General features: G+C 48.5%; 1 protein-coding gene across 1 annotated transcript in view; it reads right to left on the bottom strand.

The window, feature by feature from the left end:
- Nucleotides 1–10,606: 10,606 nt before the first annotated feature.
- The window catches only part of LOC119188219 (venom factor-like), a 121,951-nt gene continuing 109,808 nt past the window's right edge, over nt 10,607–22,749 (bottom strand). The window contains exons 36-39 of the mRNA XM_037436152.2: nt 16,796–16,912; nt 16,383–16,466; nt 11,464–11,614; nt 10,607–10,888 (exon numbers count right to left, since the gene is read on the bottom strand). Coding sequence (XP_037292049.2) covers nt 10,690–10,888; nt 11,464–11,614; nt 16,383–16,466; nt 16,796–16,912 — 551 coding nt within the window. The 3' untranslated portion in view covers nt 10,607–10,689. The remainder of the gene's footprint in view (nt 10,889–11,463; nt 11,615–16,382; nt 16,467–16,795; nt 16,913–22,749) is intronic.

The raw sequence follows: 22,749 nt of genomic DNA, 5'->3' as shown, positions 1-22,749 counted from the left end.
GATTGTACACAATAGCGATATACTCAAAAGCTGCTTACAATCGACTGCTTAAGTCGCAAAACAACGATGAAAATAGAATAGCCAGGTTGGCACACAAACATTTCATGCCGAATGTTTGGCAGCTTGAATTTCGCTGCGTACAGACGAGAGAGTGATCAGCTGCTGGGAAGGTTCACATAAGCTCGGTACCACACTTCCGGTTTTAAATGTAATTCTTTGAAAAAAAAATGCGTTCGTGAACATCGAAATGAAGATTCTGAAGAGTACATCGCTATTCCTTCGTCGGCAGTGAAAAATTGAGTAGGTATGGTACATCGGAGTTTGACACAACAGCAATAACACATGAGTCACACCTCATTGAGCTTTAGTGGTGTTGACACGTTATGTTTTACTATAGAAGCATTGTTAAATTAGGTGATCCTAACAGGAAAGAACCTTAAACGCAGTCTGTGGCTATTTCATCAGTACATTATGGCGCTGGTGCAAACATACTTGAATTGTCAGCTGCTTATCTAGAAAACGCATAAGAGGTTGAAGAGTGGGGGTGGCTCAATAAAACCTTATTGTATGCGCGCATGCTTGCATTTTTCAAAATTATTTCACGTGGGGAGGCAGAGGGGAGGGCGAGAAATTGGAACACCTCCATTCCCGTCACCATTAGCTGCCCTTCTATCTGCACTCTTATCACCTCTTATCATGGGTAGGGTACGTTTAGCACGGCCTTCTGCGCATAACACTCACAGATAAAATTACCCTAAAGAATGTCATGCTTTTATTTTCCCGAAACCCATCCCTTGGGCGCAATTGGTGGTATAAACACTATACACACGCAAATTTGCTTCCTTTTACGAGACTATCGAAGCTTTTACTCATCACCGGACGAAGGAATTTAGACTTCAAGCTCCCGTGTCTCCGAAGCAAATGCAGTTCACTATCATAACCATGAGATTCGTGATGGTCATTTATGAAACATCAAAATTCTACATCTTAGTGCTATAGATTTGAAAGCTCGAGACAGAGTATCAGCTCGAATACTGAGCTGCTGTATTCATCCAACAGCTAAAAAATATCGCAACGCAGTAGTTGTTACTGCATGCGTACTTACCTCACTTTACAAAATTGTGGTACCTTTGTCAATAAAATCTAACGGTAATGTTGCTTTGTTATAGTTTGATAATACTTCTTCGAAATAAAAATGTTTTAGAATTTTAGGCCAGTCTTCAAAATGGTTGCTTTGCTACTCGTAAACTATTCGAACAGTACTCGCATTCCATTCATTTCTAAATTTAGCTATTCGCGCATTCCTAGCTCCATATTTTCCAAAAAATACGGCGGCACCATCAGACGTGACGACGGCATGTCATACGCATAAGCTGTAATATGTTATGATATACATTGTCCGTTCGTAGCTTTCGACTTTCGTATCTAGTACGATAACAATATTGCCATAATTTTCGAGGCACAGACGGATCAGCTGGTAATGCGTCTGCTTTGCTACCAGGACATGCACATTGATTGCAGCAACTCAATATTCACTTCATCCAAATCTATCGTTAATACAACCGCAAAAAGCAATAAAAGAAAGATACGTGTGTAATCACACTGCACTGAAAATTCTATACATGTGATCGCATGTGTTAACGGCAAGAGTGACATCGTCGTAAAACAAGGGCAAATCGTACCGTACCTTGCCTGGACGAGCGCTGTCCTGCTCCAGCATTTGGTAGTCATCGGCACTCGAGGGCTCACACCTCAGTGCCATCGACGGTGCAGGTTCATTCGTCTATTTAGTCATGCAAGTTACCGTCGCCGCCGGGCTCTTGTTCGGCTGGGTATACGGCGTCAGTTGCAATGACGGCAAGCGTATTGTCACCGACGTTTGTGGTGGTTCCTCGGCATTCGGCAACGCCAGTTGTCACACCGCCGCTTGTCGACTTCTCGGGTGTCCATTCCCGACGACACCAGCACTGGTAACGTCCCTCTCATCGCTGTCAGCTGATCCCTTACTCGAGACATAATGCGCTGTTTTGGTCGCAGAGCCCAGCCTATGAACGTCAGTGATCTGGTCCTTGCACAAAAGTTGTGTAAGTGTTTCTAGCACACCCAATGTTCCGGCAGTCATTTACCCCGGCAGTTTCAAAGATTGCGTCGCTTGCAGCCTATACTTCATTGGCGTTCCCCGCAGAGATTTGCTCAGCATCTACTTTATCCACAAGAAGTCCAGCCCCTTCATTCGAAGCCGTAGGCCATGTTACGTCTACAGTCTTCCTCACACACTGCGACTCGTCATGACCGGATGTGTTTCGTTTTGCGGCGTCTAAAGCACATCTTCCAGGTGTCCGAATTAGAGCTTCCTTCCCGATATGCATAGCCGCGGTGGTGTTCGTCATCCGCCCATAGACCGCTCCTAGGGCGCCAGAGTGACCTTTGGGGAACTTTCATCCTGAACACCATGCACCCGCCACCGCCTTCTCACCACGTCCGTGACACCACCGCAAGACACCTGGGCTTTACGAATGACCTCGGCTGTTATACGTTATGAAGCATCCGATGTAACTTGAGTTGCATTGCTTGAATGCCAGGGCCAATGACGGTGCATCGATGGTCGCCCACTTTCAAGTTCTTTTGGCGTAGAATTTATTTCACTCCGCAACCCCCTTTGAATGCCACGTCCCGAATGTGACCCATACGATACGTCCCTCGGACGACAATACTACTAAGCAGCTTCATACTGAACAGCACGCAACCGAAATTTTCCGGCCGGTATGTGCCGGTAAAGTACAAGGAAAGCGCGAGTGCTTTCCGATCTGCGTCTACCGGTGAAGAATTGATAACACGTAATACAAGCTGTGGGCAAAGCACGTGCAACAGAAATTCCAACACCACAAAATATGCGTTGGCTTTCCATATGCTCTTCAAACATGCCTGATTATCGACCATTGCGAAATAGGATTTCTTCCAGCAGTCAACCATGCAGCGCCTCAGGCGCTGAGTCAACCCAAGATGAACCTTTATGGCGGTAACCAGTCGTTTTCGTAACGTTGACAGAAACACCATGTTTGCGCATGTCATGATGAGATGATTCTTTCCTGGCTCCCGCATCAACAAATATAGAAAAAAAAAGCATGCGCGATTTGATGGCCTTCTTTTCGAAATCGTCAGCAGTAATCAAGTTTCTTGGTGACAAGACACACCACGTGTGTATCACAACAAGCCACCACTTCTGGAAAGAGCTGCTTGCCGTTGATAGTTGTGGCAGCGCAAAAGCCTCCTCTAGCTTTGACCGGTGAAAAAAAAATGCATCTACGCTGCAAGTACAGGTATACGCATACTGAAAAAAAAACAAAAAAACATGCCGCCTGACCACCGCCTTTTACGTTTGCGCATATCCCGTAGCACAGCTGCCGATTTGGTTCGGCCACCGTGCACTTGCACGTTTTGTCAACAGTCTAGCGCACTTGTGTACAGTACCTTGGAGCACACGAATAAATTATTTAGATTACGTCACGTTGTTAGTAGCTGAGGCTGTAGAAGATCCTCGCTGGCAAACTTGCTTGAACCGCGGCCTCACTTGGCTGCAGCTGCCGCTCCAACGAGGCTCACGTCTGCCACACCCGTAAATAAATCAGTGGTATAGGAGTGTTCTTGTGTTATCTGAATTTTTTTCCTGTGCATATTTGTCTGTTACGTGTAATCGAAATTTAGGTGGTAAAGAAGAAATAGGGAGAGTGAAACAACTTTATTAATGTATGAATGACTAAGGGGAGAATAATAATAATAATAATAATAATAATAATAATAATAATAATAATAATAATAATAAACCCTCCGTGGGTTAAGGAAAACGTTCTGCCCACCCAATCTTGCAGAGTTTAAATATATAAACCCGAACCACGTGTCACCGTAGACAAGATGCATTAACACCTTATATCGTGAAAACAAACACATTTAAGAGTATTTTCCTTCGTACAATAACGGATCGTATAAACGAATCGACATCATAGTGCTGATTATTAGTGATCTTGTAGTGGAGCATACGCACCAACGCGTATGCGCCTTCGGAAGACAACGAAAAGTCCCGTGCTCTGCTTTCGCGAGAGTTTTGTGCCGCCTTTGCCAGACTTGCCGTACGCCCACTTTCCGTCGCGACCTCGTTGCGACTTCTCTGCTCGAATAAACGTCATCACATTTGGTGGAGGCTGCTGAGATCCCCAAGCAGACCTGGAGCTCCGCAATCGCAAGTTGCCTGAAAGACTACCGCGAAACAAGACTGACACAGTCGCTAACCAGCCCGTCCCAGCCCAGCCAGCACCATCGGCTGCCCCTTCTACCTGCCCCGGCGCTACTCGCCAGCGGGAGCCACCAATCTTCAGCGGAAGTGGTGAGCAAGACGTCGAAGACTGGCTCTCCTTGTACGAACGCGTAAGCGCCAGCAACAAGTGGGACGACGACTCTAAGCTCGCCTACGTTATCTTTTACTTGGCAGACGTAGCTAAGCTTTGGTTTACCAACCGCGAAACCGCCAACGCCAACTGGTCCTCCTTTAAGACCCTCGTAACTGAAGCGTTAGGCCAACCAGAGGTCCGCAAGCTCCGCGCTGACCAGCGTCTGCGCCACAGAGCCCAGCAGCCTGGCGAAACGTTTACGAGTTACATTGAGGATGTGCTCGACCTTTGCAGGCGTGTTAACCCATCTATGCCCGAAGAAGAGAAAATTCGGCAGATTCTCAAGGGCATTGAGGATGGCGCATTCCAGATTTTGCTAGCGAAAAGCCCGACCTCAGTGGCAATCCTCGTAAGCCTGTGCCAGAGCTTCGATGAATTACGCCGTCAGCGTTCCATCGCCCGACAGAGTGTCTCACCACCGGATTCGATCTCGGCTGTCGCACTCGCAAATGCCAACGTTCGCCAAGAAAGTCTGTCCAACCAGATCAAAGACTTCATCAGGGAGGAAGTCGCCCGACAGCTCTCCCTGCTGCCGCATAGCGACGCGCCCACCGCAAGTCTGCCTTCGACACTGCAGCAGGCCATACGCACTGAAATTTGCGATGTCCTACCTACAGTGCAGGCCCCTTACGCATGCACTTCAGCAGCATCTAATCTCTCAGCTGTCAGCTACGCACCACCTGCACCATCTTCACCTCTCAGCTACGCAGCTGTGGTTGCGCGGCCCCCACCGCATCCAGTATCCTTATCGGCTCCACCTCCTCCGGCTGCGCCTCCGGTTTACAGGCACTCACCTCGCTTTTTCTGTCCATCTAATGAGTGGCGCACCCATGACAACCGTCCTATCTGCTTCGCGTGTGGCATCGCTGGCCACATTGCACGCTACTGCCGCCGCCGTCCCACACCTGTGTACGCCTCCTTTGGAACTCCTACCTATGTGTCGCAGCAGGCGACCACGTCTGCATACGAACAAAGGCACTCTGACTCGGATCGTCGCCCATCAACTTCTCGTTTCCCATCTCCTCGTCGCCGATCGCCATCTCCTATGCGTCGTAGACCACCTCCTGAGGAGGGAAACTAATCAGTGCAGTTCCAGAGGCAAGAACTGCAAATTCTGCGCAATTATCAAGGCCTCCATTTTCGCCGCAAAATGTTGTTGATGTCAATGTTGAGGGAGTCGCCACACAAGCGTTAATTGATACTGGGGCCGCCGTTTCTGTGATGAATGCAAAATTTTGTCGCAAACTGAAGAAAGTGACCACATCTCTCTGTGGCATGTGCTGTCCACGGCTAGCGCGCAACGCATTCATCCCTCGGCTGTGTGTACGGCGCGCGTCGTCATCCAAGACGTTTTGTACATCGTCCAATTTTTGTACTCCCATCTTGCTCTCATGACCTTATCCTGGGTTGGGATTTCTTATCAGGTCATGAAGCTATCATCGATTGTTGCCGTGCGGAAGTGTCCCTAGTGCCAAGTTGTGAATTTCCATCGCCCGACCATTCACCACTGCTCTGCAAACTCATCGCTGACGACGACATCACCTTGCCTCCGGAAGCTTCAGTCCCTATTAGCCTTTCATGTGTGGCGCAACCTGACGCCACGGTGGTGTTTACGCCATCCCCTGTTTTTACTGAACGCAAGGGCATCGTGCTCCCATTTGCCGTTCTTACAATTGCGTCTGGTTTAACCGTAATGCTGGTTACCAACCACTGCAACTACCCCATTGGCTTACTCCGTGGTGAAACCTTAGGATATGTACAACCTGCCGACCTTATCGATGATCTTATTCTTCCCGACGAATCCCCATGTCACATTGCCGCAATCACTCAGGCGTCTGAGCCATCAAGCTCACCAGCCTTCGACAATGCTATTGACGCAGACCTTCCCCCCTCGCATCGCAGCCAACTTGTTGCTCTCCTTAACAAGATTCGCTCTTCTTTCGACTTTCAGAAACCTGCTTTGGGCCGCACCACGACTGTCACTCATACTATTGACACCGGCTCACATTCGCCTCTGCGACAGCGTCCTTACCGCGTTTCTGCCGAAGAGCGCCGCGTCATTACGGAGCAAGTAGATGACATGCTTAAACATGGAGTCATACAGCCTTCTCAAAGCGCTTGGTCGTCATTCGTGGTTCTGGTAAAGAAAAAAGATGGCACCGTTCGATTTTGCGTGGACTATCGCCGCTTAAACAAGATTACAAAGAAAGACGTCTACCCGCTACCACGAATAGACGATGCTCTTGACTGTTTACAAGGCGCCGAGTACTTCACATCCTTGGATCTGCGTTCTGGGTATTGGCAGGTGCCAATGGCTGAATGTGATCGCCCTAAAACAGCCTTTGTAACGCCGGATGGCCTATATGAGTTCAAAGTCATGCCATTTGGGCTCTGCAACGCGCCTGCGACGTTTGAGCGCATGATAGATACCATATTGCGGGCCCACAAGTGGGAAACTTGCTTGTGTTACCTAAATGACATCGTAGTCTTTTCAGCTGATTTCCCGACACATCTTCGTCGTCTCGACGAGATTCTGACGTGTCTAGCTTCTGCAGGCCTACAACTTAACACCAAGAAGTGCCACTTCGCAGCCCGAAAACTAACCATCTTGGGACACGTCATCACAAGAGACGGTGTTCTTCCGCATCCCGATAAGCTTCGAGCTGTCGCTGACTTCCATATGCCCACATCACTGAAAGCCCTAAGAAGTTTCGTTGGTCTTTGCTCTTACTTTCGTCGCTTCGTGCGCAACTTCGCGTTCATCATCGCACCTCTGACTGGTCTGCTTTCCAACAGCAAAGGTATATCTGCATGGTCACCTGCATGTGACGACGCATTTCACCAGCTGCGCCGCCTGCTCACCTCGCCACCTATTCTTCGCCACTACGACCCCACTGCTGCCACAGAAATTCACACTGATGCAAGTGGCGTTGATCTTGGCGCAGTTTTGGCACAACGGAAAGGCACCCAAACCGAATACGTAGTCGCTTATGCAAGTCGCGCTCTTAAGAAGGCTGAATTGAATTACTCCGTGACAGAGAAGGAGTGTTTGGCCATAATCTGGGCGCTTACGAAGTTTCGCCCATACCTTTACGGCCGTCCTTTCGACGTGGTCACAGACCACCACGCTCTATGTTGGCTGTCCACCTTGAAAGACCCGTCCGGACGTCTGGGGCGTTGGGCACTTCGATTGCAGGAATACGACATCCATGTCGTATATCGTTCCGGTCGCAAGCATGCGGACGCCGATGCACTTTCCCGATCGCCATTAACACCAGATGTGGCTTCTCTGTCACCCCCGTTTACCGCCTTGTCACCACTTGACACCACTGACATGCTTTCGGAGCAGCGTAAAGACCCATACCTTGCCTTGTTAGTCGACTACCTTACCGATCTGTCTGCTGTCCCTTCCACGAGAGCGCTACGCCGACAAGCAGCCCACTTTTCCTTACGAGACAACATTCTGTACCGCCGCAACTACATGCCTGGTGGTCGGAAGTGGCTCCTTGCTGTCCCAACTCATATGCGCTCTGACATCTGCATGAATTTCCATGCAGATCCCCAAAGTGCTCACGCAGGTGTCCTGAAAACCTACGAAAGGCTGCGCCAACGATATTACTGGCGAGGAATGTATCGCTTTGTGCAGAAATACGTTCAGTCTTGCACCACTTGCCAACAGAACAAGACACCTCCGCGGCACCTTACTGGCATGTTACAGCCGCTCCCGTGCCCGGCTCGCCCATTCGACCGCGTGGGTATAGACCTCTATGGCCCCCTCCCATATAGTAGCTCTGGAAACCGGTGGATTATTGTCGGAGTCGATCATCTGACACGCTACGCTGAGACTGCAGCTCTACCGGCAGCGACCGCCCACGAAGTTGCACTCTTCATTCTCCGCAGCTTCATTCTACGCCATGGTGCTCCATGGGAATTACTCAGTGATAGGGGTCGCGTGTTCCTGTCTGAGGTCATCCAGGCTATCCTCGCTGAATGCAACATTATCCACCGGAAATCTACCGCATACCATCCACAGACTAATGGTTTTACTGAGCGGTTCAACCGCACACTTGGCGACATGCTGAGGATGTACACCTCCTCCGACCACACTAACTGGGACGCTGTATTGCCCTTTGTTACCTTCGCTTATAACGCCGCGACGCAAGCGACTACCGGTTTTTCCCCGTTCTTTCTATTGTACGGCCGCGAACCTTCCCACCCACTCGACACTATACTCCCGTACTGCCCTGATGCATCTGAGTGCTCCCCGCTTTCGGAAGTCGCCAGATATGCTGAAGACTGCCGTCAGTTGGCTCGGTCTCTGACAAGTGAGGCTCAAGGTCTACAAAAGACTCGACACGACGACGCTCACCACATAGCTCCTACGTTTCGTGCTGGCTCCCTTGTGTGGCTTTGGGTGCCCCCGCACGTTCCTGGCCTGTCTTCTAAACTTCAGGCCCGGTACCATGGTCCGTACCGTGTCATTGATGCGACCTCCCCGGTGAATTACATCATCGAGCCATTAACACAATCACCAGATTTGCGCCGTCGAGGACGCGAGACCGTACACGTCGACCGTCTCAAGCCCTACTACGACCCCCTCATTGTGCCTACTCCCTGAGTCGCCAGGATGGCTACCCTTCACCCCGGGGGTATTGTAGTGGAGCATACGCACCAACGCGTATACGCCTTCGGAAGACAACGAAAAGCCCCGTGCTCTGCTTGCGCGAGAGTTTGTGCCGCCTTTGCAAGACTTGCCGTACGCCCACTTTCCGTCGCGACCTCGTTGCGACTTCTCTGCTCGAATAAACGTCATCACAATTTGTTTTGTAGCGATTCGCTGGACATATCAAATCTGTTTCTGTATTATTGTTTTTGTTTTGTTCTTTTCATGTCGTTTTTATGAATTTTGTTTAAAAATTTTTTTCTTCAGCATGCTCACTGTTGTACCATCTAATGACCCTCCCTGCTTGTACAATAGTCTGCAGTATTCTATAAATAAATAAATAAATAAATAAATCATCCGCCATTAGGAATTGAACGCATCAGGAGAATTCCAACTGAGCAAATGTGTTTCGGTGGTTACGCGACGTGCTTTCCACGGTGGTGTTTGAAACGCTGGCCACCGCTTGATATTAGACGAGAGACGCCGTGTCGAGGCTGCCTGGCAACGACGTTACAGGGAAGGCTGCAATCTCGGAGTTTCCAACAATAAACACTTTCACTTACGAGTCACTAACAACTCCCGGTCGAGATGTATCGCCTCCCAATCCTAAAGACATTGCCGATATGCCCACGACAGTTCACACTCGAACAATTTCATGGCCTATATTGAATACCTTGAGGGGTTCGATAAGAGTATCAGCCGTGTCGAGTTCGGAAGGTTTTTATTCACACTTCTTATTGGCACACAAGTTCAATGGAGTTTCTGCATCATTTCCTTTGATGTTACTGATTGTTGCATTCAAATGAACCTTACTGAGATATATACACAGAAGATATGAGAACATCTTTAATACTACACTGAAGATATGAGAACATCTTTAATACTGATTATATTCAAAGTGGTATCTCATATGTTGGTTGGCAAGGAAACACGTATCAAGAACTCTCCTACTTTGAATTCGTCGATTGCCATAAATGCCTGAAAGTAGGCAGTTCTAAACGTGCATTGAGGAAATATTGTGATTGGCTAATTAAGCCACCATTCTCGTGCAAGTAATGTGCTTAATCGGGCTTGAATTGCGATACCGAAGACACAAAATAATGAAACATTAAGCTATCTTTAAACTGAAGCTCGCTCCATTTCATCGCAACATGTATTGTCATAGTCCTTTGACTAGAACCTGCATATTCGTGGGACAGATCATACACACACACAGTGCGCAATGGCGATGTCTTGATCATTGCATTAATCATTGGTGGTTGACAGCAGGAGCATTCTGGAGTTACGGTCACTGTGTCAAAGTCCAAGAAACCAAATACATATAGAACGTTCCTGGACGAAAGGCACGGGAGACCACTCTCCGTGGCAACTCTGGACTGGAAGTCCCGAGGGCCCTAGTCCAGAGGGCGAGAGCAGCGGCTGCGGTGTCCTGAACTAGAACGCCGATCATTCAGGGCTACCGGCCCAACGAACCTTACTTAATATAAATAAATACTAATTCTCTTTCTTCTGGGGGTTTATTTGCTAATGGCTGTACACGCAGCCTTAACAAAACAAAAAAAAAGGCAACTCAACGAGTGCTCAGGTGAAGCAGCGCGTATCCTCGTTGGAGAATTCTTGAACGAACCAATTGACAAGCTTATCCCAGTCACAACGCTCGTTGTTCGCATTTCCTGCAGCGTTTTGTCCGAGTCTTCCTGGCTTTCTGGTCCTTTTGGAACCTCTCCTCTTCTGCGAGTGGTTGATCACGAGAGAGTCGCTGTCTATCACATAGACATAGCTATGAAGGAAAAACAAAAGAGTGATGCATGTAGTAGAAATCGACGTTCTCTATCAAAATGAAGGTACGTTGAGCAGCAAATGAAGAGGGCGTGCTTAAACGGCGGTAGGTCAGATTAAATTTCAGTGTTTTCTAAACGCTTTTCGACAACGCTGTTGCTGGTAAAATAGGCGAGTTGCAGTTCTTTAGTCACTGACCTTTCCGTAAACGTCACATCTGCCACACACTGTCATCTTTATTTAAAGCAGCTTCAATTTCGTCAATAACACAAAACATGAAAGAACGAAGTAGAGTTACTTTTGTTAGTATAAATCAGCGTCACAGCCTTTTACCCCACCAGTGGCTGAATCAAACTGTGGGATGTTAAATCCGTAATTACAACGAAGAAACTGTTGTAAAAGCGAAGCTGTTTAAGCTCGCCGTGATTTGCCCGTCGTCAACAGAAGTCCACCGAGGAGCGTTTCACGTTGCCTATAGCAACTTCTGCATGAGACCTATACTTCTTTTCATTGTCTAGGTCTCGCGCAGAATTTTCGATACTGTGTTTTATTACACCATGGCTATAAGACACTCACTGTTCACGTCTGAAGTCATCTTCCTCCTTGTACTTGGGGTCCTTGCCCATAATGATGTACCTGGTGTCATCCTTTATGCTGAAGGAATCACAATGATCGCGGGCTCTGACTACGCGTTGCATTCCGTTAAGCGTGTCACTCGACTCTGTGCCTGCAATTGTAATGAGAAGGGCAAGAGTTTCGTCGTTCACGTGAAAAGAAAACATTCAGCTGGTACGCGTTTGAGCGTGTCACGTCTCTAAACAGATGAATCCCTTGCAGTGAGACACAAGAGGCTTTGTGAACCAAGAAAACGAAGATCCGGCCTCAAGACGGGTGACGGAGCCAGTTTTACATTTCTGAAACATTTAACTGTGACACTAAAGTAGCTGTATATTACTGGCGAGGGTGACTAGCCATCATTAAAAAAAAGCTAAAAGCAAACAGTGAAAGGACAGTTAAAATAATGGCAGATCACACGTACAATGGGAATCGATTATATGCGATGCACAAGTGAGAAATGTTGAAATGTCGCTTTAAAATCAGCACAACGTTACCAGGTAGAGGTAAATTATGCCATACATGACTTCCGTGTCATGATTGTTATGTTTGGATGTGTCGTTTACCTTCATCATTTATTCACGTCACGTGATACCAGATTTGGTATGTGTGGAGCTAGTGAAACGGCCGCAAGAACGCTATGAGCATAGTGTGTTGTCATGTTCTTACATGATACGCGTGTCAGGATTATCATGTTTGCACCAGTCATATGCTTCGTCATCTATTGACGTCACGTAACACCAAATGTGACATGTGTGAAGCTAGCGGAACGGCCGATAGCGCATCATGAGCGTGGCATGTAGTGATGTTCTTACATGACATGCATCTCATGATTATCACGTTTGTATCAGTCACATACTTTCCTCATCCATTCACGTCCCATAATACCAAATTTGGAATATGTGACTCTAGCGAAACGGCTGCAAGCGCATCGTGAGCATGGCATGTATTCATGTTGTTACATGACAAGCATGTCATGATTTTCATGCTATAGGGTCTGTCGCTTGTGTTCGCCATGCAATCATGCCATACTAAACCAGTTTTGCAGCATGCCATGTGAACGAAATCTCCGCAAGAGCTGCAGGACCGTGAAATGTAAATCATGACATTCATAAAATAAATGTCATGATTTTCATGTTATGACTACTCAAATATGTTCTTCATACAGTCAGTCATGTTATGCCATACCAAGTTTGGTATCAATACCATTATCGAAACGGCCAGGAGAGCTGAAAGTCGTAGGCGGCTAAATAGATAGTAGTTAGATAGATAGAGAGATAGATAGATAGATAGATAGATAGATAGACTCAAAGTTGCTGAAGCTCGCTAAGAAATGCTTCACATTTAAAAAAAAAGCAACGCGCCAGAGAGGAGGTGGCAAAGAAGAGATCAGATGGCGTTACTTTTACGAAGTATAGGGCTTTACCACTGGAGCACGCGGGCGACGCGATCGCGTGTTCCCTTTCATAAAAATTGACACTGTTCATGGGAAGAAAACAAATGTGGACGAAAAGATAATTTGCTATGGGTAGGGACCAAACTTGTGAATTTCGAACTAGTGAATAATGGTATTGATACCAAACTTGGTATGGCATAACATGACTGTATGAAGAACATATTTGACTAGTCATAACATGAAAATCATGACATCCCTACTAAACGATTCGTATGCGATGTCCAATAATTCCGTATGTTTTTGTAAGAATCTTACGGAAATATATGAAAAATATATGTGAAAGATATGTATTCTTACGGAAACATACGGAATTATTGGACATCGTATACGGAACGTTTCAGTAGGGATGTATGTCATGAATGTCATGATTTACATTTCATTGTCCTGCAGCTCTTGCGGTGGTTTTGTTCACATGGCATGCTGCAAAACTGGTAAGGTATGGCAGGATTGCATGGCGAACACAAACGACAGACCTAAACATGAAAATAATGATATGAGTGTCATGTAACAACATGACTACATGTGACGCTCATGATGCGCTCACAGCCGTCTCGATAGCGCCGCATTTACAAAATTCGGTATTACAGTATGTAAGCGGATGAAGTAGGTACGTGACTGGTGCAAACATGATAAACATGAGATGCGTGTCATGTAACAGCATGACTACATGCTACTCTCTTTTTGCGCTCACGGCCGTTTCGCTATCTTCATATATGTCAAATTTGGTATTACGTGACACCAATGGAGGACGAAGGTATGTGACTGGTGCAAACATGATAAATGTTGAGGAAAAGACGATCCGCCGTGCCCATGGCGAAGCCCACCCGTCCACCTCTTCTTTATTCTGAATGCCGGTCTAATCGCCGATCATAATAACGTTGCTCCTCCTCTTACACACAATTTGTAACAATAATCATGAGATGCGTGTCATGTGAGAACATGACTACATGCCACAGTAAATGCGCCAATACGTTTCGACATGACGCGATGCGCTTGCTCACCGGCGTTTATTTCGTCGCGTCACGCCAGCGTTGCCACGCCAGGCGCCGGTCCAGCCTTATACCGCCGCGCCGCGCTCCATTGCTTTGACGCATGCACGTTTCAGCGCGTCTGCCGTCCCTCCGTCACAAAAAGAGGGAGATGCAGTGTTGTCTGGGTAACGCATCGGCGCGAAGTGCAGCATGTCGCATTTTGCGCCGGTTGCAGTCGGGCCGCGCCGACGGACGCTGGTCGGGCCTGGCGTCAGACTATAGAGTGCTCGCGTTTTGCTAACGTAGCATCATTGTGCATGCCCAGCGTGCGCGCGCATCAAGGCTACATTGGAGTATATTGGGCTCTTCATGATGCGCTCGCGACCGTTTTTATAGCTCCACATATACTAAATTTGGTGTTGCGTGACGTCAATGAATGACGAAATATATGACTGCTGCTAACATGATAATCCTGAAACGCGTGTCAAGTAAGAACGTGACAACATACCACGCTCATAGCGTGCTCGTGGCCGTTTCGCTAGCTCCACTTATACTAAATTCGGTACCACGTGACGTGAATAGATGACAAAGGTAAACGGCACATCCAAACATGATAATCGTGACACGGAAGCCATACGGCATCATTTACCTCCACCTCAAAACGTTGTGCTGATTTTAAAGTGACATATGAACATTTTTCATGCGTGCTTCGCATATCATCCATTTCCGCTGTACGTGGGATCTGCCAATTTTTTTTCTTTCGCTTGCGACAGTGGCGCCCCCTGTAACACGCCACGAGCTTTCGAGCCGGTGTCGCACCGGCTCTGCTACAGTGCTGCATTAGTTACAGCCGCTCCTGTGCAGCCGTTCGCATATGGCTTTATGTAATGATTCTTCTGCGTTGATTTTCTCAGCAAGACTGGGTACAAGATGGGGACACCATTAATATTACGGCAGAAGAGCTGCTGCAAGTCATGCCCAAGTTGTAACGAATCGCACGTCGTTTAAACAGCGTAGTGTTTCCTTCTGTATCTGGCGCTGATATACAAAGCTGGGTTTATTGAGAAACGGTTGAAATTAGATTAAGTAAGCTTGGCACACTAATGATTGAACCGGTAATAAATATTTAAATTGCAGCTGCGGTTTCTTAAGCCACGCCGTTTAGGAAGGAATAGTTCCGGTGTGTACAAACTGTCTCTATATTTTGTAACTACATCAATGTCATCAAAGTCCATGAAAGTGCTCGCTCAGGATTTGGTAACGTTTCACATGGTACCTCTGCTCTGCCTGTCCAATGACTTGTGCATGCAGTACACCATCCTGAGATGTTCGTCCCCTGCCACGCAGTTTGCAACCATATTCTTGAGTTTTTACATGTCTTAATTCATGGGCATTGCAGATAATGTAGGTGATCTGAACTCTGAACCGAATGTAGGTTCTCCGAACTCAACGCACAGTATCACCTCAAAGCAATGAAAAAGCTCTACAAGTCCTCATATGTATTGCAACAAAGAGTGTTTTTTTTTTGCAAGTGCCAGCGGTTCATTTCAAAAAGAGCACGCGCCATGTGCACGCTGTTGCAGACACAGGCTGCTCTTGAGAACAGCCGCGACAATCGTGAAATTCGAAACATTAACTACTTTTGAGATAAATGCCTTTTGCATGCATTTTGCATGCGGCGATCAAGCAACACTGCGGCTCTTTGGCGCATTCAAAATGGCACCGAGCGGCGAAAACCGGTTCTTCACCGCATCCACCCGAAGAGACAAGAAGCTCCGGCGGGGAAAGGAGGAAGCGGCACAGATCAAAAGAAGGCTGTATTATATAGGGGCTTTATCCGGTGGCTGCTTGCAGCGCATTCAAGCGGGAGCGATAGTAACCACAGCCTCTGTTCGCACTATCTAGAGGCGAGGAAAACAACCGATCATTGGCGATGTGGAACCGGCGGCAAGATAGTAAGCGCCTCCCCTTAAACGCGATTACATAGCAGGCCTGGCGTAATCATTCCGCTGGTTCCATATCATCAACGACAGGTTGTTCTGCTCGCCACTAAATGACGTGAATAGAGGCTGTTGTTGTAATCGCTACCGCTTGAAGGTGCTACAAGCAGCCGCAGGAGCACGCAGACCATGCGTTTGCATGTTCCCTCTCATAAAAATTGGCACTGTACATTGCACTTACTACTAATAATTTTCTCTATACTTTTCACGGTAGTGTTGTCTGTAAGGTATTTATATTGTGTCTAAAAAACCAACCCTCAATATTTTAACTTCTTTCCTTCTTACACTGTTATTGGAACATGGTGATTATAGGATGCATACGCGTGCCCGAAATTTTTGCAACACTCATTCGTTGCGTTTGGTCAATGCACACGTAATTCAACAAGAAAAAGTGTGCCATTCAAAGCCTTTATGGAGGTCAGCTAATACTTGCATATTATTTAGCAAACTTACCTGGTTTTAGCATTTTCTCGATCGTGAATCGAGCGCTGATGAAACCGTCCTTGTGCGTTGTGTTACGTGCTGTACCGAGCCACACTGCGGAAACAGAAGTTAGCATTACTGCTTTTCACATTGTCCAACATTCACCGAGTTTTTCATTTCTGCCAAGGCAAGCAGACAATCCTCTCGTAATGCCATAAGAGCTGACAGTTCAGTGCCGCATGTGAAAATCGCAGTAGTCAGCGCAATACATAACTTGAAGTTTGATATTTTTAAAGCGTGGCAACAACATTTTTTGAGATAAATATTTCTTAAACAGCCGTTACTTTTTTTTTCGGTCTACCACTGGGCTCCTCAAGCCGCAATGATGCTATAGTTTGAAGAATTCAGAGGAGATGGCAGCTCGTGAGAGAAATAATGCTCACCGAAATCAACTTCTTCGCAGGCGTATGATCTCAATTCTTCTCTGCATTCCGGTGTTGGGATAATCTCGCCTTTGGATTTCGTGAACATATCTGGCACATTTTCTGGCGGGCAACCACCTGTCGGAACAAAAGGCATCGCAATCAGTGCAAGCTTCCTTGATAATATACAAACAAGTGGTATTGCTCGACACTAAAGTGGTTGCTTGAGCGAGTTGGTACGGCATATACTTAACATAAAAACGGAGCGAAAGACTGGTCCTCTGTATATTTCGCTGCTATTATGCGACGTATATAAATAGCATACTTCAAAAACAAAAAGAATAAAAGTTCTCGCAAGTCACCCATGCAGCTGATTGCATTCCTGTAATTTTGTCTGAGCCTCATACTCCTCCTCCTTACTCTCACTTAGCTTTATCACCCACTTGCTCTGGAATTATATACAGCACATTGTACTGCTTTACCCTCTATCCTCATTGCACTCCTCCTCACTTCCCCTCCCCACCGTCTTGCTGTACTTACCATACAGACCTATGCCATGCTTCACCCTCTCACCGCAGCTTTTCTCTCTTCTTATATACCTTTCCCCTTACTTATCCCCACCGTCACTTCCGATTCTCGCCCCCTGGCCGTACTAAACTATACAAGGATATAATATTCGTTATCCTCTTCCCTCCATTTTTTCCTACCACTAACCCTAATTTATTTTTCATACACATTGCTATGATATAATATAGACCTATTCTATGTTTGTAAACAGGTGTAGGTGCCGTCGACATAATGAGGCGCTTGTAACGACAAGAAGGCGTGCTGGCTCCACCCAGCCCAATGCTCGGCACCACCGCCTATGATCCCGTGACAACTGGCACACCAGTTTCAAGTCTGCCTGCAGTGCGTCCGCCGTCATGGCGCGCAGGCGGAGTCTGAGCTACAAGGACCTCATGTGTCGTCGAGTCTCTACAATTGAGTCGCTACATACTGGTCGCTACAAGTGCCTCAGTATGTCGACAGCACCTACCCCATCGTAAACAAACGTGAAATAAGTCTACAACCACTTACGCCTCACTTGTGTCTCCTTTGTTAGGAACGGAGCTCCTTAAGCCCACATCCCACCGTCGCCACCGTCGAAGCTCCCAGGCACGGTGCCGGCTGTGGCGTCTCCCCCTCTAGCGGGAGTGTGAGCTCTATGAGTGCTGGAACGTGGATTGTGTGTGCACGCTGCGCAAAGCGCGACTATACATGCATGCGAAATGGAGGCAGATTAGTCTGCCTCTTTCTTCGTCTATGCCATGCCCTCCCCCATCAAACCAGCAAACGCACGAAACCATCGCTTCGCCCTGCCGCCCACCCAGCACGTGGTTGGCCCGCTGCCTGAGCTGGCTCGCTCTGTGCTGAGCGCGCCGCACACTCCCTCGCTCAGTCATTCCCGTCACCGAGCGCAGCAGACCTTCGTAAAAGCCAGCAGCGAGATCAGGCGCATAGTCGTTTGCGTCCCATTCGCGAGGAGCTTCACTCAGTGGTTGTATTCTTACAGGGAACAACTGCTAGTTTTAGATGCGAAGTAGCTTATGGAGGGGGCTGTATCCATTTATCACTCCCTCTTGTGGCGTCCACCCGCACTATGCATATTCGTCCCCTCCCCCTCCCATACGCTCCTCTCTCTCTCTCTCTCTCTCTCTCTCTCTCGAGTACACACGATTACCTTGATATGTGGGGTTTAACGTCCCAAAACCACCATATGATTATGAAGTGGAGGCCTCCGGAGATTTCATCCACCCGGTGTTCTTTATTGTGCCCCCAAATCTGAGCACTCAGGCCTACAACATTTCCGCTTCCATCGGAAATGCAGCCGTCGCAGCCGGGATTCGATCCCGCGACCTGCGGGTCAGCAGCCGAGTACCTTAGACACTAGACCACCGCTGCAGGGCCACACGATCACTTCGTCGCCGTTGAACGTCGGTCTTGCAACGTTCTACGTTTTCGTGAGACAGAGCGCGTCTGCTTTAGTTAGCAAGGCATCACGTTCGATGTCACTGGCGTGTGCGTTGGGGGACCGGCTGTTGAGCAGTGCTAGAGCCACGGTGAACAGCAACGTTGGTTACCGGCAGTGCTCAGGGCAGCGGTCGCCGACATCAAGCGATGGTCACCATGGGCGTTAGTGACGTAGATGTTCCGAATGTTGGCGCACCTGCTGAAGGCTTCGTAGGCGAGTTTGTGGAGGTGCCGTTCACCATCATCCCCGCCGCTTCGCATATACACATGGTTCCCACTAGCAAGAGATCGTGTAATTTTCTTTCTTCCTCGAACTAGCTTCCCTTTGCCATCAACAACGAATTCATATGGTTCGTGGAAGTGCATGCACTCTGTAGTAGTGGGGTAGCCAAATTGCTGTGGCTTTGGCTCGCCGCCCTGGCAACGAGCGGCCGTGCCGTTGGTAGACACTTCCAGCTTCGGAAGCGTTATCCGATGGTATATATATATTGTGGGCATTTAGTATACCAATCCTCTTCATCTGTACATTATCATCATTATCATGTATTGCTCATGCATCCTCATCGCTGGCACGTATCATCATCATCTTGGTTCGTGCATCTCCGCTGACGGCTGCCGGTTCCTCGGGCCTAATAAAGGTCTTCCAAACCAAGACTTCATACGTGGTGGAGCGTGCTGTTAGATCCCTCGTCATCCTCTCGACCACTCTACCCCCTGGAGCTACGTTCAGGTCGCCGCTTGGGCCAGGTGTCCGGAAATATGTCGCACCAAGAAGAGGTCGGTGCTGCAACCGTTCCCACTCCGCCACCGCGTGCCGCGCCTTTTCACGTCATTAACAGCCTCCAGCGTGGGCTCCATCCCTTCACCGGTATGCGCGGGGAAGATGTGGAGGAATGGCTGGACGATTTCGAACGTGTCGGCACTGCTAACCGGTGGGATAACACCTACAAACTCGCTTACGTGTCATTCTACCTCACGGGTGTCGCAAAGACGTGGTTCCTCAACCACTTCATCGACATCCCCGACTGGTCAGCCTTCAAAGATCAGCTTCGCCATGTCTTCGGCACACCGACTGTTCGTTCGGCTTTCGCAAAGAAAGCTCTCGCGGCTCGGAAACAGCACATCGGCGAGTCGTATACATCCTACATCGAGGATGTCCTTTCACTTTGCCGCCGGGTTGAAACCCCAATGACAGAGTCAGACAAGGTCTGCCAGCTTCTTAAGGGGATTGCACCCGTCGCATTCAATGCCCTTGCAATCCAGAATCCAGCTACTGTTGCTGACGTTGCGACAACCTATCAGCGCCTCGAAGAACTCGAGTCTATGCGCCTACAACCGGACAGTGACGCGGCCCGTATTACGGCAGATCCAAACCTACGAGACACAATAAGGGTGATTATACGCGAAGAATTAGAATCAATGTGATTCACACCACCTTCAGTGTGTCCCATTCAGTCTTCTTCAACGTCATTGCAAGATGTCATCAGGGAGGAGCTAACGTCCATGACCCACATGGCCCACCTGCAGCCCACTGTCGCTCGTACTCTCCCATCGTTCTCGCATACCGTCGCTGCACCATCAGGCACCGTCAGCTCGACGTCGCCGCCACCAACGTACGCGTCGGTTGCTGCCGCACCTCCCAGAAGCTTTCCCACGAGCTTTCCATCACCACCGCCTGAGCCATCATCTGTCCCTCTCACTGCTCTCTCTCCCGGTGCATCTAACACAAGCTACTGCCCTCCTTATCAATCGACTCGCCCTACGTGCTATTATTGCGGCTATCGTGGTCACATTTCTTGCTTTTGCCGCAAGCACCAGCAAGATGAGCGCCGAGGGTACGACATACGCGAACGAGACTATACCGCAGGAGCCTTGTACCAGGGCCGTCGTTAGTCGTCACCGCCGCGTCGGTCTCCATCTCCGCCAGCATCCGGTGAACTGCGCAGTAGTCATCGACCAACCAGACGCCATTCACCATCGCCCTACCGTCGCTCCTCTTCTCCTCTTCAGCCTGCTTCCCTCGCTTCTGATCGGCGTCCGGAAAACTAAGCCATGCAGTTTTTGGAGGACAAACTGCATTCCAACACAGTACTCCAATTCCTCCAGCGCGCCCTTACAATATGATTGCAGTCTCAGTTGAGGGAGTGGACGTTGATGCTTTCGTGGACACTGGGGCTGGGTTTTCTATTATTCGTGCTGATTTGTGTACCCGTCTTCGAAAAGTCACGATGCCTTATGATGGACCAACACTGGTTACAGCCCAGGGAACAATGATTCGCCCTTCCGCTCTCTGTACTGCCCGTGTGCTAATCGACGACATTCTTCATCATATACAATTCGCTGTGCTATCCCCGTGCTTTCACGAACTCATTTTAGGCTGGGACTTTCTTTCATCTGCTTCCGCCGCTATTTGTTGTGCACAACATGTCGTCCATCTTACTGACACAGACCACTTGCTTAGTGACGAAACCTACAGGCCACTTCGACTCGTCGCTGCTGTAGACATCGAGTTACCCCCAAATGAACATCAATTAGTCACTGTTTTGTCCAACGACGTTGACTCTGGTGACATTTTGGTCACTCCATCGCCCCGTTGCCTTGATAAAGGCATAGCTCTCGCATCAGGTGTGGCTCGCTTCAACAATAGATCAGCTGTCCTCGCTGCTACGAACACCACACCAGATAAAATTTTACTGCCGCGGGCACTACTGTCGCTTGCGTTGCCGATCTAGAGCCTGTTTGCGTCGTGCCTCTTACCCCTGCCTCCCCTAAAGGCCATCCTGGAGATCATGCTGCTTCCTCGGCCTTTACAGCAGCCATCAACAAAGACTTGACAGACTCACAGAAGCAGCAGCTGCTTGATTTGTTGCAAAAGCATGCAAACTCTTTTGACGTTCATTCATCCAGCCTGGGTCAGACAACTGCTACAGCACATCGTATTCAGACCGACGGAACACCCATTGTGCATCGTCGTCCGTACCGCGTCTCCCTAGCCGAACGGAAAATCATTGAGGAAAACGTAGACGATATGCTGCAACGGGAGATAATCCGACACTCAACCAGTCTTTGGTCGTCTCCAGTGGTTCTGGTGCGTAAAAAAGATGGTTCCGTACCATTTTGCGTCGATTACCGAGCACTCATTAAGATCACTAGGAAGGACGTATACCCCATGCCACGTATCGACGACGCCCTCGATTCCTTACAAGGTGCTGAATTCTTTTCAAGCCTCGGCTTGCGTTCCGGCTATTGGCAAATCCCCATGCACGAAGATGACAAAGAAAAAACGGCGTTTGCAACCCCGGACGGCCTATACGAATTCAATGTTATGCCGTTACGTCTATGCAATGCGCCCGCAACTTTTGAGCGCTTGATTGAAACCGTGCTGCGTGGCCTGAAATGGAAGACTTGCCTATGTTACCTCGATGACATTGTTGTCTTTTCATCGACGTTTCCTCAACATCTGCAACGCTTGGACGAGATCCTGACTTGCCTTGCGGGCGCTGGTCTTCAAATTAACACCAAGAAGCGCCATTTCGCCAGCAGATCTATCAAGGTCCTCGGTCATGTTGTGAGCAAGGACGGAATTCGTCCAGACCGTGAGAAAACTGCTGCAGTGCTTCGCTTCCCTCGCCCTGAGAAGCCGAAAGATTTGCGAAGTTTCCTTGATCTCGCCTCTTACTTTCGGCGATTCATACAAAACTTTGCCTTCATAGCCGCACTACTCCATAAGCTACTTGCTTCTGGTACGCCCTTTCAGTGGTCTCAGGAATGTGAATCGGCTTTCGACAGGTTGAAGAGTGCCCTCACGACCGATCCTGTACTTTCTCATTTTCACGATGGTGCACCGACCTTCCTCCATACAGACGCTAGCGGCCACGGTTTAGGAGCCGTCCTCCTCCAGCGCGACAACTCTTCGCGAGAGCGAGTCGTTGTGTACGCCAGCCGCGTCCTCTCCGCAGCCGAGA

Source organism: Rhipicephalus microplus, chromosome 1 (assembly GCF_043290135.1).
Source record: "Rhipicephalus microplus isolate Deutch F79 chromosome 1, USDA_Rmic, whole genome shotgun sequence".
NCBI lineage: Eukaryota > Metazoa > Arthropoda > Arachnida > Ixodida > Ixodidae > Rhipicephalus > Rhipicephalus microplus.
This window is presented reverse-complemented; position numbering and strand designations above follow the sequence as displayed.